This window comes from Nelumbo lutea, chromosome 5, assembly GCF_056320005.1.
Source record: "Nelumbo lutea isolate HS-2025 chromosome 5, American lotus-T2T, whole genome shotgun sequence".
NCBI classification, from domain to species: domain Eukaryota; kingdom Viridiplantae; phylum Streptophyta; class Magnoliopsida; order Proteales; family Nelumbonaceae; genus Nelumbo; species Nelumbo lutea.
This window is the reverse complement of record NC_142688.1, coordinates 39,031,135-39,049,496: the sequence shown is the minus strand read 5'-3', so window position 1 is coordinate 39,049,496 and position 18,362 is coordinate 39,031,135. Positions and strand designations below refer to the sequence as shown.

At 35.3% G+C, this 18,362-nt stretch overlaps 1 protein-coding gene across 3 annotated transcripts; it reads right to left on the bottom strand.

Moving 5' to 3' along the window:
- Window positions 1–2,428: 2,428 nt before the first annotated feature.
- CHR24 (chromatin remodeling 24) lies at window positions 2,429–17,210 on the bottom strand. Of its 3 annotated transcripts, XM_088947749.1 has the most exons (20): window positions 16,027–17,208; window positions 14,831–14,961; window positions 14,690–14,744; window positions 13,140–13,268; window positions 11,518–11,625; window positions 11,364–11,419; window positions 11,197–11,287; window positions 9,662–9,799; window positions 9,490–9,567; window positions 8,783–8,992; window positions 8,625–8,696; window positions 7,339–7,419; window positions 7,142–7,260; window positions 6,614–6,725; window positions 6,270–6,338; window positions 4,913–5,007; window positions 3,981–4,106; window positions 3,263–3,328; window positions 3,034–3,166; window positions 2,429–2,759 (listed from the first exon to the last, which is right to left on the bottom strand). In XM_088947749.1, the coding sequence occupies exons 1-20, from the start codon at window positions 17,083–17,085 to the stop codon at window positions 2,595–2,597; spliced, it is 3,093 nt and encodes a 1,030-aa protein (XP_088803875.1). In that variant the 5' UTR covers window positions 17,086–17,208; the 3' UTR covers window positions 2,429–2,594. The 3 variants fall into 3 exon arrangements, 2 of the variants coding, with proteins under 2 accessions (XP_088803875.1, XP_088803876.1); XM_088947750.1 differs by lacking the exon at window positions 3,263–3,328 and having other exon boundaries at window positions 16,027–17,209; XR_016099933.1 differs by lacking the exons at window positions 2,429–2,759; window positions 3,034–3,166; window positions 3,263–3,328 and adding an exon at window positions 4,284–4,409 and having other exon boundaries at window positions 3,977–4,106; window positions 16,027–17,210.
- Window positions 17,211–18,362: the final 1,152 nt, after the last annotated feature.

The window sequence follows — 18,362 nt, the reverse complement described above, 5'->3', positions numbered from 1 at the left end:
GTAAATAGTCTCTGTTATATCTTGCATACCAAAATAATAGTAAACCACAAATTTCATTAAAAGAAAAATAGAGACAGCAACAAAAAGGAACACGAAAAAAAATAAATAGGAACAGAAAAACCAACAATCGAAACCATGAACAAAAACTAGGAAGCTAGCAGATCCAGACGTATGTTCCATGTTCCATGGTACATAGAGCATCATCATCTTGAACATCTTTGTATTCATCTTGCAATCTTTCGATTGAAAATGATATGCTCGGCTGTGATTTTGAGAAACAAAAAGTGGCAAAAATTTTAAAAGAAGAAACTAGATGTGGCGTATATGAGCCCTCTGTTTTGCACACATTAGAAACTTTGAAACTTAATAGTTCCACAAGATTGCGTACATTGCCGTTCTCTCCGGGAAAAAGAGCCACCACCCTCTCGTTGGAAACCAACTCTGCCACAACTTTTGCCCTCGGACGTGAATCATCACCGTTGCTACTGGTTATCCAGCGGACTACCCTCACTGCACCTACAGTGCTGACGTGTAGCTCCCCAAATATGCTTGAAACACTCCTTTAGTAGTCTCTGCGCTTGTTACACCGGCCGCCTGAAAATAGGCTTCAATCACTGAAACCCGGTGCCCTCCGGGATCCCCTTATTTACTGCCAATCTGCTCAGTTCCTTTTTGGCTTCTTTGCATTTCCCCAATCACAGCCATACATACATTATTTTCTTTTGCTTTGAAAAAGAATGTAAAAAATGGTGAATGTGTTATTGTTTGAATGAGGGCAATTTTGATTTTTAAAAATATTTTAAGTGACAATTGTCAGGGGTAATTTCATAACTTTGTATATTTACCGTATAGGTTAGTGACGGAAGGGAGGATTTTGTTGGATTTTTAAAAGTTCAGGAGAGGTATTTGTTAAAATGAAGCTAAAGGGGAGGTTTTTTTTATTGTCAGAAAACTCATGGGAGGTTTTTGTATTTTACCTTATTTTTTTATACTAAACTAGAATTAGATAAAAGTTTTAACTTGTAAAAAAACTATAATTTTATAATTAACATGGGCAAACCTGTGGGCCCAGACAAATATTATTACACTTAAGCTCCGTTTGATTTACCGGATGGGGATGGAAAAAGATGAATACTCCTAAATAATTCCTTTTTCCCATGTTTGATTGTTATGATACAATGGTTTGGGATGAGAAAAACGTGAGAAGCAAGATCCCAATAACAAGTGAGCGGGATCATACCAAAATAGTGCAACCCTAGTGAGAAAAATAGTGAGATGCGTCTGAGAAAGATTATCAGCTTTTGTCAAACTTGGAACTCGAGAGTCTCTTCTTCCTTCAGCCCATTGTCCCAACAGCCATAATTCCGACAGCTTTTCTAGTGATCTCGAGCAAAGGTTAGACCATATCTATAATCCTCTTGCAAAAGCGAGCCATTTTCATTATTTTTACATGTTTTGATGCATATGAAGGTATTCCCCATTGTTGTAGGCTAGGTGAGCAAAAAAAAAAATGAAAAACCAAATCGACCAAAACCAAACCAAAAAATCAACTAATCAAACCAGTCAATTCAACTTTGGTTCAATGTTCTAGAAAAACCAAAGGTACCGGTTCGGTTTCGATTAACCATATAAAAAACAATCAGTTAACCGAACCGACTAGTATACATATATTTCTATATATTTCTAAAAACCGAAACCGTTGGTTTTTTATTGATCTTTAAGTATTTTAAACATTTAAGTGATATTTACAACAGTTAAAACATTTAATCATTAATAAAGTAAAATAAATAAAATAGATCACTAACAAATAATATGGAAAAAATAATTATTTTATTAAGTAATTAGCAATAATTTATTATTTTTATTAAAAATATTAATATAGTTAATCCAAATTACTAAATTACTAAATTAGTAAAACATTTTTGTAATAAATTATTAAAACAAAGATTTAATTATTTTAAAGAGTATTGCATTCTTTCCTTAGTTATAAGTTTTGGTTATTTCACTTTCGTTGATAAATCCCGTGCATCGCATGGGTCCCCACTAGTGCAAATACAAAGATGTTCCCAATGAATGGATCAAAAGGCTGTGAGCAGTGTGAGAATGGTTCTGTGAGGACTGAATACTCCCATTGTGTCCCATACCTATAAGATAGCGCCCAAACCCAGTTCCAACATGCACAATATGGAGACTAGGATTTCTAACAGAACCAAAATCAACCCTCTTATTAATCAAGCTTATTGAGTTTTATGCTTTTATCCAACAAGACCCAATGATAAGTTTATAACTGACAAACTTTTGTTAATCCTCCTGGTCTCTTAAAATAATAGAAATGGATTTCATTTCTTCAAATCATAAATATCTTTGGTTCTAATTTAATTAACATCCCTATGATAAGTTCATTGTAAATGATGCTCTAAAAACGATATTGATGAAACTATCTCATTCAATAAAATTAGTTAGCCCTTTAAATCATTAATCAAGGGCACAGCATACTAATGTACAGAGTTACTGGTTCAAACTGGAAACTTCATTTGTATGTTTGTAATAATCAGAGTAACTTTGCAGAATTAAAGAAGTAAAAAAGCTAAACTCTATACAGTTAAAACCCTATGAAGGTCCCCTGAGATATCATCCAAATCAATAATTTCTTTTTCAATTCTTTTTTCTTCCACCCTAATCTTATCAAGCTCTAGATTTAATTCAGCGACCTGCCTTCGTATCTTGTCTCCCTTATCTGGTAACCTTGAAATTGTGGCCTGAAACACATTGTTTCCAACAAGTAAACAAATCATATTTATTGGAGAAAAAAGTGAAGTATATCAAGTCATCAGAAGCCAGCTAAAAAAAAATTATCTAATTTCAGTATAAACCAAATATATGCTTTCAATAACATAGAAAAAATAATTAGGCCTAAAGGATTAAAGGAAGCCATCTAACATAGCTTTGATCCATTATACGGGTAAATTGCATCAACTGGCTACTGGCTAGACCTGTAACCTATTTACTTACTAGCACAAGGATCTGGCATACCTTGTTTGCCAAAGTTTGAGATAGACGTTCAATTCTCTCTATAATTTCCACCTCCTTTGGTTTGCCTGGACCACCTGAGGATGCACTATTGCTGTAGAGCTTCACATCTTTGGGTTTGAAAGCATACTGAGCCCTGTAATAAAGGGTAATTCAAATGTCAGATACTGCATTCTAGGTTTTTTTCACCACCATGAGAGGACAGCATTGATGGGTTAACCAGGTGTCATACCCATCAACACTGCGATCAAGTGAAAAGCATGACGATGAAGGTCCCACGTATGTAATTTGCTTTCTCCTGCACTCTCAGATAAATCAAAGAATATTATATCTCCAAAATAATCTTTTCTAGGTAACCTACAATAGGAAACCAGGCACATGATCCCTAGATCTGATTAACATGTGTGTAGTCAAAACATGAACTAATTTATTGCATCTTATTGACAGAAAAGCAATACAGTCCTACATATTGGGAAAACAATACCATAATTGTGATTTGGAACAACTGTTTTCCCTCCCAATATTCAAGATCTAATTGCTCTTTTATTGTTACATGCAAAGGTAATCCTATTTTATCATTTTATGTTCTTTTGAATATTGCTGTACATTTTCATCTTGCTTCTGACTTTTCAGGTCACTGATATAACTCTATTCTTTCTAAAATATTATTTCACACAGATATAACAATTAAGATGTGTGATTTATGGGCAGTTGAGTATTGACATTGTAAGTTTGTTTAACACAACTAGTTGGTCATACATGACAGGAATTTTGCATTCAGTGAAATCAAGTTCAACTGCAAATTATAGAGCTGAATTGTTGCTGGAAAGAGAACTCATGAAAAGAGTATCATATATCAAGACAAAGAACAAGAAAAATGAAGAGTGTACTTCCATTAGAACCTCATCTTAACACCTATATATTACTCATGGTAAAAAGTGGTGCCTCACCTTAGCAGTTCCTCTTCTTCTATAAGTTGTAGAGGTGCAGTCTTGGAGAAGAGCAAACTGTGATGGCTGACCCCCGCTATACCTTGAGACTCTAGAAACTTTATGTGATTTCTTAAAGAGTCCTCCCTATTGCAAAGTATATAAAATTAGGAGAAAACTGCAAGAGTGAAATGTAATAATGGAGAAATAACCATAACTGCATAAATGCAATCCAAACTAAAACAGAATTGAAACATGGAAAATGATGATTAATAGGAGAGAATTTATAGGTAAACAATAGTAATTAGATAACTTTCCATTTACCTGCAGTTTTCAGCTGGAACAGTGGGGGAAAAGCCCCCCAATGCAGTCACATTATCAGTGGTAAGGTTCCAATTTTAGTTTTGTCAAACTGTAAGGCAGCAGCAATGGCTAAGGCAGTCTAAGACTCTGAAAGTTGGGGTAGTAATGAAAAGTGAGGTGAAATCTCCAAATCTGGTGATCTGAGAGACTGGAACAATAGCAAACTGAGAACTGAGGAATATGCAGGATTAGGGTAACAAGACTGATACTCTTTTTGAAAGTGCCAATACATCCCAATACACTAAGGGGTGTATCAACACTTTGAACCTCAATTTAAACAACGAGGTGTTAGGCATATTACTAACTTCACTAACAAAGCCATCTATTTCACAATACAAGTGGTTTTCCTTCACCTTAAACCCATATGTATGTCAGAAGAAAATTGTTTCCTTAAAAGGCACTCAAAGAAAATATTAAGACAGAGGACTAATACCAAATTGATACAATCAGGAATGTTTAAAAAAGAATTAAGATGAATATAAGCATGATTTACCCTAGTATTGGCACAAAGCATTCTTCATATGAATGCAACTAAAGATAACATTTTTCTGTTATTGCAAATAACATGGCTACTGGTATAGAGACAATACATTGTGCACTGTCGATCATGCTCTTCATGTAATTGCTGCTGAGTTAGTGATACATCAAATCCTTGTTTAGGAAGACTGAAAAGCTCCTTGAGATCCTGAAAGATTTAAGGAAAATTAACAACAGAAAATCTAAAAACTTATGTCACTAAACAACTTTTAACCATCAAGTCCAATAAGGGGTAAAATATGTAAACTATTTAGTGGGCACTTTCCATTTGAAATTTTTGTTGTTGTTGTGGTCCAAAAAATTGGGCCCAAAGCAGGTCTGAAGAAACATTGTTTTCTTAAACTCTTAAAACAAAAACACAGAAAACATGCTATTGGTCATTTAGTGTTGTTCTTTTTCCAAAACTGAGACAGAAAAACAATTGAATTTCTAGTTTCAAAAACTTGTATTTATCCAGTGGCTTGATTGTATGTGTCAAAAAATATAAAACAATATGAAGAGGAGAGGGAGAGGGAGAGGGGGAGAGAGGGAGAGAGAGAGAGAGAGAGAGAGAGAGAGAGAGGAAGGGAGGGAGAGAATAAACAGAGAAAGACTATGACCAAATGGATATTAGCTTACCTATTCATAATTCTATTTTTATTTACCCTTTGGACACAAACCCATTTAAATGTGGTCTGGTGTGACGATAAGAACTTCAAAACAACAATTTGTAAGAGGGTCTATAGGAAATTTCAAAGTGTGCCATACACTGAATAGAAGCCACACCATCCTTCTGGAAATGAAAACTTTTTTTATTCTTGAAACATCTTTTTGATAGGGATATTTTTTATTTTCCTTGAATCAAACTGAAAATGTTTGCACATAGTTTTGAAAAAAAAAAAACACACATCCAAAAATGCATTTTGTTATTTTCTAATGCAGCATCCTTTAGAAACAAGAAAAACAAAAACATTCATTTATAATACTTGGATATCTGTACAAGCCTAGTGCACTGTTGTCAACCGTGATACTTGCCAGATACAACACAATAAACTATACTATGAAAAAACTGCACAAGCACTTCCAGATGTACTCCATAGCATTAACGATATTAAAATGTGTAAAATTTATATGTTTTAAGAAAAACTACACTATGAAAAAATCTCTAAATGTTAGCAACTCAATAAAACTTTGCATGACATAAGTCTTGAGAAATGACACTCAGCTCCAAAAAACTAGATGTAAAAGCATGAATATAAGCATATTAAATGGGATACCCCTTAGTGTCCAGGGTTTAAGGAAATGGAGACTCATATCCCTGTTTCCTGTATCCGTGTGGATGTCCTTGTGCATATATGGGCATCATAGATATTCATGTTAGAGAACACCCCTTCAAAAACTTTGCAAGTTAGACAACACATACAAGTATACCTGCTGGCTAAAGTACCGAGTTTGTTCTTTGTGTTCAGTTGCAGATTTAAACAGGCCTCCCTTGAATACCTGCATCAAATGGAGAAAGCATAATGATGCAACAATTTTAACTTCCAAATTCCAACATAAACATTTTCCAGAGGTAAACATAAAGACATAGAAGGCTTCTCCGCTGAAAAGCATGCTTTTCCAATATATTCATATTGCCTATTTTCCATATGCATGCACATGCATATAAGGACAGCATGCAGATTGGCTCACATAAAAACTAATTCAACATGAAGTATAAGGGACCAGATAAAAGGAAAGGGACCAGACAACTTTTATGGAGAAAATTTTATAACCTGCATTTTATAAATCTTCTCTTCAATTGTGCCACACGTCATCAATCGATAAACAATAACATCCTTCTTTTGCCCAATTCGATATGCACGGTCAACACTTTGGTTATCCGTACTACAAAATCAGAGCCACCATCAGATCAATTACTCACTTTCCTTGTAAATGATAACTAACTAGGAGAGAATAAACCTGGTTTTGAAAGAAGTTGCAACTTAGTGTTCTCATATTATAAATCATGGACAGGTATACAACTCTAAGCAAGAAATTTTAGATGGAAAATAGAGACATGCTTCAAAATTTATGTTCCATGTTTCTTGCACATTTCAAAACCACGCATCAATATAAAGAATATAATGTATTGGACAAGGAAAAAGATCAATGAAATGGTGCAAGAAAATATTAATGGAATATTAATCATTGCTAAAAAAGGATGAAGAAAATTAATTTGTAGAATCAACTATACATAATGGAAAACTTAAGTGTCAACTAATTACAAAAAAAAAAAAACACCCGATGTGCACCTAAATCACCTTGGATTCCATGCTGGGTCTACCACAATCACACGGTCTGCTTTTGTAAGTGTAAGACCAAGACCGCCAACTTGAGATGTCAAGAGAAAAATGGGTGCACCTTCACCCTCTTGGAAATCCTGTATGTGAATGGCAAAAGTAAGATAACCGATTCAAGAGGAAAATAAGAAATTGTTGTCAATGTCCAGAAAACTGACATTCACAGTCTTCTCCCTGTCACTGATTTTTGTAGTCCCATCAATCCGTAAGAACTTGTAGCCCTTTGATACTATTGCTTCCTGAGAAGGAAAATATCAAAGGAAAAACAATTTTCATGCCAAGCAAGTACAATTTAAGAGTTATACAAAACAAGCTTACAGTGCATATATATAAGAACACTACCCATACCAAACAAGATTTTTGAAGAAAAAATCCAATATCATCTCACAGTGCACTAATTGAGAATTAGTAAATATGAGACAAATATAAAAAGTGATGACTGGAAATGGAATTAAGCAATACAATCAAAAGTTCAACATTGTTTCATACTTTACATATTCCAAGGGTGTGCTTATCAATTTTGGTAGTCCTGGTTCTCTTATTGGCGGGGATTATCTAAGACTTAACAAACAAAATCACCTTCATAAATCATAAGTTGTAAGATCTCTGGAGCTATTTTTACCTAAATTTCTCCATTAGATATTATTTAAAAATAACGATTCTTTTTTGTCAAAAACCAAGTTTCTTGGTTCACATTTCTAACAATGAGTGTCAATTTCATAAAACACAATGTTCACAAAAAATGAACCAGAGCAACAACACAAAAGGAATCCATACTGAGGATTGTTGTTCACATTGACACATTGTATCATGCTCCAAGAAACTACCAATAATAACCAATATGATAATGAAATAGGCAGGAACAAATAATCATTTATTATTATGCAAAAACACAATGTTTTCAATACATTAAGGGATGATGCTCTCAAATAAACTTCAGTCATATTTAGGCATGTGGCAGTTCGCATGAATTATTCATATCACAAGCACTATAGAAAAGTCAATCATTACAAAAGAGTTTAAAACTCCTTCAAAGATCCTAGGAATATCATCACATGCCCCCCAATATAATACACAGCTTAAAAGGGGAGACTACACAAAATGGATCATCTGCAATGGCAAAACCAAACAATGTATTCACCTGTGAATCCTTGATAAAATGCCACCCTTTTTCTAGAAAAGCAACGACTAAACTTTGACATGTGTTATCTTTCATTAGCTGCAATGCTGAACATTATTATGTGACAACAAATTTCAAGGACATCTTATAAATGTATAGAAAGAAAGATAAAAACTAAAGGTACTTGTGCACATAAAGTCAGTAAAGACACAGAAGCCAGAGTACAAAACTAAACCAGGATGAGAAAAGCAGTACTCTTTAAAATACCATAAATTTAGCAATAATAAAAAAAAAGAAAGAGACAACTCAGCTATCCAGAATTACCTGAATAAGATTTAGCATTTTGCGAGTTTGAGAGAAGATCAATACATTATGCCCTTCAGGAATCAAGTTATCCTACAACAATGTAACACACTATCAAATGCAGCTTGTCGAATGAAATATCCAGGAGGAGCAAGTTGAAAAAGGTCTGTAATCCTAACCAGTAAAGACAATATAAATGTAATCTTGCAAGAAACATTGTAATGCATATTTTCAGAATCATCACTATAGGAAGCAGTTTCCAAATGCAATGCCATTCTTTCCACCACACCAAGATCTTCCGGATTTAGCATTGAGTCCATCCCCTCTAATACATCTTCAGCAGCTCTTTTAGTCAAAAGAAATGGATGGTCACATATTTTTTTCAGGATCTGTTTCAAACCAACATAACTTTGATTAAAAAGAAACCAATATATTTAATTCTTTCAAAATTCTAGAAGAATAATGCAAATCAATCAATATAACATAAAACTTCCATATGTAGCAAACATATGTAAGAGAGCATGAGGTTAAGCAGCCACCAACAAAAACAATAGCATGAAAATACCAAATTGTGATGTTGAACATTCTAACTTAAATAACTACCTGCTAGATTTCAAAATATATCAGCCAAATATCGAAATATATTTAGACATAACTTGGCAACTGAAAATTAGACTGACTGACTAGGGTTTCAAGGGACTGAAAGTATACTGCAAAAATAATAATCAATTCAAAATTTTAAGCAAATAAGCTAAAACTGAGAAAGGGTTCTAAGTACAAAACAAGGAAATTTTTTATCAGTAACAATAAAAAATTTATTAAGGATATAAAACAAAGTACAAGGAAATTAATTTAGAAAGAAATAACAGACTTCCAATATCAGTACCGTAAGTGCAGCCAAAGGTGAGCCATCAAATGATGAAAGAACCAGCTCACTGTTCAGGAAGGCTTCATACAGTTGCCGCTACACAAGAACAAAAATCAACAAGAACATCATCAGACGAATTTATAACAAAAAGGTTAGAGATAAAATAAATAAATTGCAAAGTAGATAATACCTGAAAAGGGGACAGTCTCAACCACACAATGACCTCATTCTTTTTAGAAAGTTTGGCACCTTTTGTTGCTTCATTTTCAAGTATAACCTCACTTTTTAGGCGACGCAAGAAATATGGTTCAATACGATCTCTTAACTCCTGTAAAAAGATTAAGCACTGTACTTATATTGTTCTACATTTTAAGAATGCTATCTGACAATTATTGAAACCATGGCAAATCAAATCTAAATGAATATTTTCAGGAAAATACATTTGCAAGGCAAATAAAAATTAAATGAAAAAAAAAACTAAATCCACATTTAAGGTCAACAAAGTTATGGACCTTTAACAGCTACAATTTTATTGATAAGAACAAAAAATAAATTTTATCAAAAGAAAAGGATTGAGGACAATTGATTCAATAAAAACCGTAATCTCAGGAAAATCTCCACCCTTTTATTTCTCTTTATATTCTTGTTTTGCCAACACTAGTCAATAAACATGCTTCTTTTGACTAATAAATTCCATTCTTGTCCAAGCCTCATGTGGTTGAAACACATTGAAGTCACTTTAAGATAAACAGCACTCTTCAAGGTTGGTTATAGAAAGATTAGATACTTAATAATAGGAATCAATTTACAACATGATTATCTTTGTTTATTGCCTAGGATTTTATGAGTTTCATGACTCCTTTTTTCCTAGTATCAAACAAACGCCACTCATGAGATGCATTAGAAACATAAGCGCAGCTTTGAGGTCTGAGCCTGATACTGAAAACAAACATCACTTGTGAAAAATGCATCTATAACAATAACAAGTTTCTTTAAGAATCAAAATGATGGCAAAGAGTTAGTAATGGTGTTTTGGAGAGTGAAAGAGGCAAGAATCAATTGTAAAGTTTACTGCCATCTAAAACTGATGAAAACTCCAACTTGCAAATTAAGCACAAAAAATGTTATCCAGGTATAGGCTAGCAAGACAGTAAATGCAAATTAGAGCATTCGAAACACATAGACAATCCTTTTTCAAATAACCAGGTAGCATGTATGGAGCTGTGGAGCACAAGAATGGAAGATAGAACTAGAACATAAACTATTTCCAAAAATGGATTTTTGAATAGGAATTTCAGCATATCACTTCATACTTATGATATTTTTCAAAGAACCTCAGAAGATATTCAAAGTCCATGTTTTGGAGTACCAAACTAGCTGGAACAAGAGTCATTTACGTATTTTCACAGTTTCAGCATTCACTTTGTGGAGGAAACTAGACACACCACACTTCAATGACACAATATCATTTTTTATCAGTAAAAAACACAAAAGATTTTTATCAATTTGTAAGAAGAATTTACATCAGTGAGCAGCCTCAGCTACCCCTACAAACCAGGAAAAGAGCAATAAAATGAGCAAAAAACCCGAGAGTTTTCTTTCAATATTACATCTGTGCCCAAAAAATATGTAGAACCAATAAGACACAATATTATATCTTTTGATATTCAATGACACAGTACCATTAATAAGCCTACTGCCTAGTTCCCACTAATAAACCACTACCTTTGCAACTGTAGAGCCAATACGCTTTTCCCTATCAGAAGCATTCTTCTCATTCCCGCGAAGAACTTTTTTTTCATATCTTTCCTTAAACCTGAAAAGATCTCAGAATTCAATAACATGAAAAGTAATAGTTCAGAAAAGGACAAGTGAAGCGTGTGAACAGTTACTCATTCTTATCACCCAAGAGTCCAGGACAACAGAAGTTGAACAAGGCCCATAATTCCTGTTTCACAGCAATTTTTTTTTGAGAGGCAACAGAGTTTCAGTGTTGCATACTCTATAAACCATAAAGAACTAGTAACAAATAAACTAAGGTGTCACCTTCAGATTATTCTGTAGTGGTGTTCCACTAATAATGATACGGTGAGCACTAGGTATCTCAAGCAAACTTTTGGCTCTTTGTGTACTAGGATTCTTTATCAGATGCCCCTAAAATGGAAAACAAATCAAGGGGGAGAAGAAAGGAAAATTATAAATATAAATATAATATATATATATATATATATATATATATATATATATCAATGAAGTATTATTTGATCAAAACAAAAGAAAATCATTGTTCTTCCAAATATCCATCAGAGGCTACAAATATGGAACTAAAGTATGAGCACCAAACGGTCCAAACAAATGTAAGACCATTACCTAAAAAAGTAAAAAATAAAAATAAAACAGTATTAGACACATATAGACACTAACACCAACACGAGACTTGAGGGAACTCTTCCTTAAAACTATGGGTGCAAGTTGGACAGGCTCAGGTTGGGCTTTTGTCAAATTTTAAATGGGCCCTGCCCGAAGCAGTATATAATGCTAACTTGGACCAACAAGAGTTGCACCCCTATCTAAAACATCTATAATATGTTACCAAAGAACCTCAAATTCAGAATAAAGTTTGGGCATAAATGGTAAATTAGTATTATTTGATCATTTAGTAAATCAATCTTCCTTTATAGTTTATAATAAAGAAGGATGGTTGTTTCAGGCTGGCAACCACTAGTCTACTATCCAAAGGATTCCATAGTTACAACCAAGTCCAATGTTTTGGGTATCTACCCAGCGTCCTACCCGCCAAATGAACACTTCTAAAGAATTCGACAGACAAGTTTAGGTTCCCATCAGCAACCATAATAAATCCATTCAATACTCTACTAATTTGCAAAAGGTCAATATACAGAAAACATCCAAAGGAACCCCAAAAATTATATTATATAGACATCGGAATCTTCATTATACCAAAAAGAAGATCCCACATGTCAAGTCAAAGTCTATAATCATTCAAGATCAAACAATGGTAAGATGGGACTTCCACCGCTTCCATTTCAAACAAAAAGATGAAAAAAAAGGAATACCCATTCAATATCTTCACTATTGGTTTACCAAAGCAAGACTAATCCTTAAAGGGGTTCTAGATATGTCTTCAAAACTACTGATGAAACAGCCACAAAGGAATACCTCTCTTGATGCTAAACCTTCACTGTAGACAATGATAATTGGAATGCCCAACTGCTTAGACCATCACCTTTCCTACTCTGCCCTTTATAGAATATCTTTTAACCCCCTTGTTCACCTTTTTAGGTGAAAGAATTTTTTCATACAGTTTTATTTTTTATTAAATAATCAGTTTACAAGCACATACTCTTTCACTCTTAATATGCAATCTTCAGTTACTTCTTAATAACATCTCTCTATATAGCACTGAGAATGCATGCATGCACTATCCATTCATTCACACATACATACACACTGCATAGTGTGTGCACATGTACTAGCACAAACTGAGGCTGGCATGCATACATACATGTATATATACAACTCATATTACAGAGTCAAAGTGCCACATCGTATGGCTAGTAGAATCATGAGATTTAATAAATTGAAATTCACTATGGATTTCACCAAATTTCCAACTGAAAATAGAAAAGAATCAAATTTACACTTACTTCATCAAGTATAATGTAGTCCCATGTAATGTTGTCTTCACTTCTCTCATCATGAAAATAACTATCCCCAATTAAGGATTTTGTATTGTTCCTCAGAATATCATATGTGGTGAGGAGAACACCTTTGTCCTACAAGAGAAAGCAAATTCGTATGCATGTCATCCTATGATAAAACATGGAAATATCAACAAGCACTAGATAAAGAACCTAATATCACAAATAACATATTCAGTATTATATTTTTTGGAAGGATTGCTTGTATGGTGCAAGGCCCTTTTGTGAAATATTTCCCAGAGACATTCAGCTTCACAGATGACAAGGAGACAACAACCAAGGATAATTGTGAGGTGGTAGGAAGCAGGGTGGTCTGGGCTCCAAGGATGAGAAGAAATATGTTTGATTGAGAATCTGGAAGATTAACTTGGATGCTTGACTGCATCAGTCAGATTCAACCCATTCTTTCAGCAATGTGGTGGAAGGTAGAAATTAGAAAAATCAGGGATCTTTACAGTAAAGTCCCATCATGATGCTTTGCCTCAACAGGAGCGCCTTGGGATTGGATTTGGATAGCCAAGGCTGCTTCCAAAGTGACTTTTTCGTCTGGGCAACACTGGAGAAGATCCCAACTATTGGTTAGCTAATCACTGGGGGTATGCAGTTGGAAATTACCTGCCATTTCTGCAAGAATCAAAATGAATCTGCCGGGCACTTACTCATCCATTCCAACTTCTCCCATAGCATCTGGACTCATTTCCCACAGTTATTTAGGGCCCATTTGAGAGCACTGAACTGAAGATACAGGCATACAGCTAAGATGGTTCAGCTGCTTTGAAGCGCTCCAGACAAACTATTCAAAGAGGCTGAAGTGGACAGCCCTTCAAATGACTGACTGACAGCCAATTTGGGCTCTCCAGATTTTTCACCAAACATAGCTCATAGTATGTCTGTGCAGGTCCCACCTCAGAAAGACAGAAGCCCTATGCCTCAGCCCTCCCCAACAGGAACTTGGAACACAAAGGCCATTTCCACAAGACCCTCACTATCTGCTATGAACCTGGCCTGTTCAAGGTTTCAGCCAGTGGGGTTTATTCTCTGGAACTTAGTTCCTCTCACGATGTTCCAGATTTTGCAGAAGGAACAAAACATTAAGATCTCCAAGAACAGAGCATCTATGAAAGAAGCCATATTGTCTGACATTGATGTAGTGCGTCTTCTGAATTTTTGTTTTTGTCTATATTGTCATGTATAGAGCTAGACACTGGATTGGTACAGATAGCATGTACTTGTAAATGTTTTTGCTCCAATAGAAGCTCCTTCTCCTTTTAGTACAATTACACACTTTTCAAAAAAAAGTGTTCATTGTTCAATATGAAATTCATACAAGCATAGACAGTAAACCATGCGAATAATATTAGTACCATTTGGAAAAAGCTTCCACTGTACATCCAGAGTATTTCTTTTTATATCAGTAAATCTCCACATAGACTTTAACTAATTCATGACTATAATTAAACAACTTTATTTTTGTTTTCTAAGAAGATAATTTAAACCTGGAGTATATATTGAAGTTCATATTCACGTAGTTTTGCACAAGCCCCAAAGTAACTGCATGAAAAGGGAAAGAAATAATCAATAAATGAAAATAGATGATATTAGAAAGGGGAAAACAAGAGTTAAAGAAAAAGTATAACTCTCTTGTCTTCTCAGAAAGCCCCACAGCTGATAGTTCTTTGATCCAATGAGAGAGAAGCGTCTTGGGGGCCACAATCAATGCCCTCCTAATCAAACCTGAGTGAAAAAGCCCTGCTAAAAAGCTGCACATCTGAAAATGGTCTGACAAATGAGAGAAAGGAGGGAGGAAATAGGTCCATGCATGTAAAATTGTTATAAAAAAAAATCATCCATAAGATCCAAACTGCAAATTATCAAAAAATGGATTCCCTAGATAAACAAGAGTGGAGCATGGTGTGATATGTTTGAATATCAAAATTCCAGTGCACCCATCAAATGGCATGGATGATTCTGCCATGGTAGATGGTAGCCAAAAAGAAAAATAATTGATACCAACTGAAGAAGTATCTCAAGGCCCACCACAGATCTCATCAAATATTGATGCAACAGAAGAATTACTTAGCATTCCATAGATCACCATCACCACCCCAACTAAAAAATAGACCCTCAAGAAAAAGGAGTATGGCAATCTTTTCACAATCATTCACTTTCTAGTAACTTGTTTATATGTTGCAGCAGGCTTAAGTTAGCTATATCTTGATTAACAACAGATTAACAGCCTTTCAGATGTGGTTGCATCAGCCTGCTTAACCAAAATGTGAATAAAGATGTATATATTTACATTCACAAATGAAAATCACAAGATACCTGCAAAGTTGAGTCAATTTGCTTTCAATCTTGACACGGAAGAGGAAGTATGATGGATAGGTATTCCCAAAATTTCTCAACTAATTATCTAGTAGGAAAATTCTGAGGTTGTCTATAGTAAATAGTTTGAAACTTTCAAGGCAAGAACAAGTTGACTGAGCTTCAGAAACTCCCAAGGTTTTTTTTTCTTCCTTGCATTACAAATCCCAAGTGTAATAAACACACACATATATATTTGCAATATACTATATACCCATAAGTAAGTCAGCTATCAATTCATGATTTAAGATGATATTGAGGGCATTGCATTGCATCTATAATTTAATAAAGGGATAATTGCATATCAAACTAATTATAAGAATAAATAGAACAATATATAATACATAATTACAAAGCTTAATTCTCGAGTTGCAGGATTTGTAAAATGTTCAAAGTACAAAACTAATCGGTCATGTATGAACCAGTACAGAAAACACGGGATACAACAGAAACAATCCCCATATTTTACCTGCATTGTTTTTCCTAAACCCATATCATCCCCTAAAATTCCACCAGTTCTCCGGCAATGAAGCGACCACAACCATTTCAAACCATCGCGCTGATGCGGATACAGCATTTTTGCAATTTTACCAGGCAACCTGTATGTGGAGCTCGGCCCACTCAAAGTGATAGAATCCATCTCGTCACCCTCGGCAACTGAACCGTCAGTATAATCTTCGGAGAAATCAACCGAGATGGCATTGCTAACTTCTTCCCTAACAATAGAAGCAGCATGCTTTACATCTTTAGCCGCTTCATTGCTGCTTAAAACTACACAATCATCATTATCATCGTCTTCATCGTCGTCGTAGGGAACCAGCGAATGCCGCATGTGTTCTTTACTAGCGTTCTTTAAAATTCTTACCCTACCAGCAAGACTATCACTGACTGGTTTGCTCTTTAAATTCCCCGCATCACTGGGATTTTCTGCTGGTTTCTCCGCCTTCTCCTCAACATTCTTTGCATCCTTAAACTGAGTAACAGCGTCCGACGAGGAACCAGACGGGTCAGATGAGAGAGGGAATGGGGAAGAAGCATTGGCGTATTCAGGAACAACGGAAATGTCCTCCTGTTTCTTGGGCACTTCATCTCCTTCAATTGGTTCAGCCGTTTTAGGGATTTGTTTTCTCTTCTCAATCGACAGATATTCAAGTCTAGAGCTTAACTCGTTGAGTATGTCTCTAATCTCGTTTCCACCGCCGGCAGCGTCATTGGCAACGGTTTTTCCCGGTGGAGAATCAAAACCCCTGAATTCGTAACCACAGCTGGGGACACTCTCGGTGGCGTTCTTTGCAGGTGGGGAATCAAAATCCGTGATTCCTGCAAAACTAGGTGCATCGAACACAGTTTCATCGTCGTCATCTCTCGAAGTCGACGAGAGCTTGCAGAGTCGACGTCGACCCTCTAGTTTGACCTTGCGAGGTTGCTCCGGATCCTGGGAGGGTTTGGGTGGTTGGCGGTGGGAAGACAAGTCTTCGAGAAGGCGACTGTGGCGATCGTTGAGACTCAGGGGCTTCTTCTCCGCCATCGGAGCGAGAGGCTCCACTTCGCAACAGCGACAGAAAGAGATGAAAAGCGCTGTTTGTGCGTCTGGCCTCCGGAGAAGATTGTCCACTAAGCTAAGCCCGGCTGGAGGCTCGGTTTTGCACTTTTCCTTATTTTTCCCGCTTTATTTGGATTTGAAATTTTTGGATGTGAGTTTATTGGGTTTACATTTACTCATAACAAAACTGGTCCACACACCCGCTTCACAGGCACCGCAGCTAAGGGTGTCAATGGACCGATTTGGGATTTGACCCCGTCCAGTCCAAAATGAATTTGGGCAGATTGGACGGACCAACAAGAAATATTGGATTGGACCAATCTGGTCCAAAATATTTATTAGATTGGAGCGGACCTGGTCTGTCCCTATAAATTTATATTGGAATGGGTTGGATTAAGCCAATATCTGATCCCTTGATAAAAGATAAGAATATATGTGTTAATTGATGGGGTTTGGTTTGAAACCAATTTAAATCAAAATGAATTTGAACTGATTGGATGGTCCAGACATTGAATTGAATCGATCCAAATTGATCCAAAATATTCATTGGATTGGATTGGACCTGGTCCATTTATAATGGACTCACATTGGACTGGATCGGATTGGGCCAACTCCAGTCCAGTGACACCCCTAATCGCAGCCGCACATTAGGAACGTTTTAATGGGATAAGGAGAAGTCCTCAAGCTCTCAATACACGACTGCAAGGGCTGTGAAAACCAACCAATTTTGTGAGAAAAAAAAAACACTAACCTGACTAATGATTCCTTGCCTGGGTTGCAACGGTCATGATCGATTAGGGCTAAAAATATATGGTAGCAAATGGGTCGGTTCTACCCGAAGTCAATTGCATGTCAAGTCAATCTGTTATCGAGTAGGATCCAATTTCAATATGTATAATTTGAACATACAAATTTGAATGATGGGTTATGGGTTAATTGTGTTGTATTGTTTTGGGTTGATGGTTGATTATGTTCTATTTGTATTGGTTCTGCATTTAAGTAGACTAATACGACTTCACACATGGCAATACTATATCATGATAATGATATTAATAATATATCAAAATTTTTCTATAAGATTAATGTATTTTTCTATATTTTTGTTTTCTATTATTTATTGAATGCATATTGCAAAATTGGAATTTAATTATATAAACACCTCATATTGGGTTATAAAGTTTTGGATATCATTTACAAGCTTACATGCTTAGCTAGAATCTTCTTTTAATTTTGTAATGTTTTATCTTCTTAGTGCATCTTTT

Bases quoted from the DNA above. Each gene is read 5' to 3' on its own strand.
- CHR24 (XM_088947749.1), bottom strand. From the start codon at position 17,085: ATGGCGGAGAAGAAGCCCCTGAGTCTCAACGATCGCCACAGTCGCCTT. The intron at 11,626-13,139 runs GTAAGTGTAAAT...TTTCCATTTTAG, and splicing joins ACTACATTATACTTGATGAA to GGGCATCTGATAAAGAATCC. The intron at 8,697-8,782 runs GTTAGGATTACA...ACATTGTTGTAG, and splicing joins CATTTATATTGTCTTTACTG to GATAACTTGATTCCTGAAGG.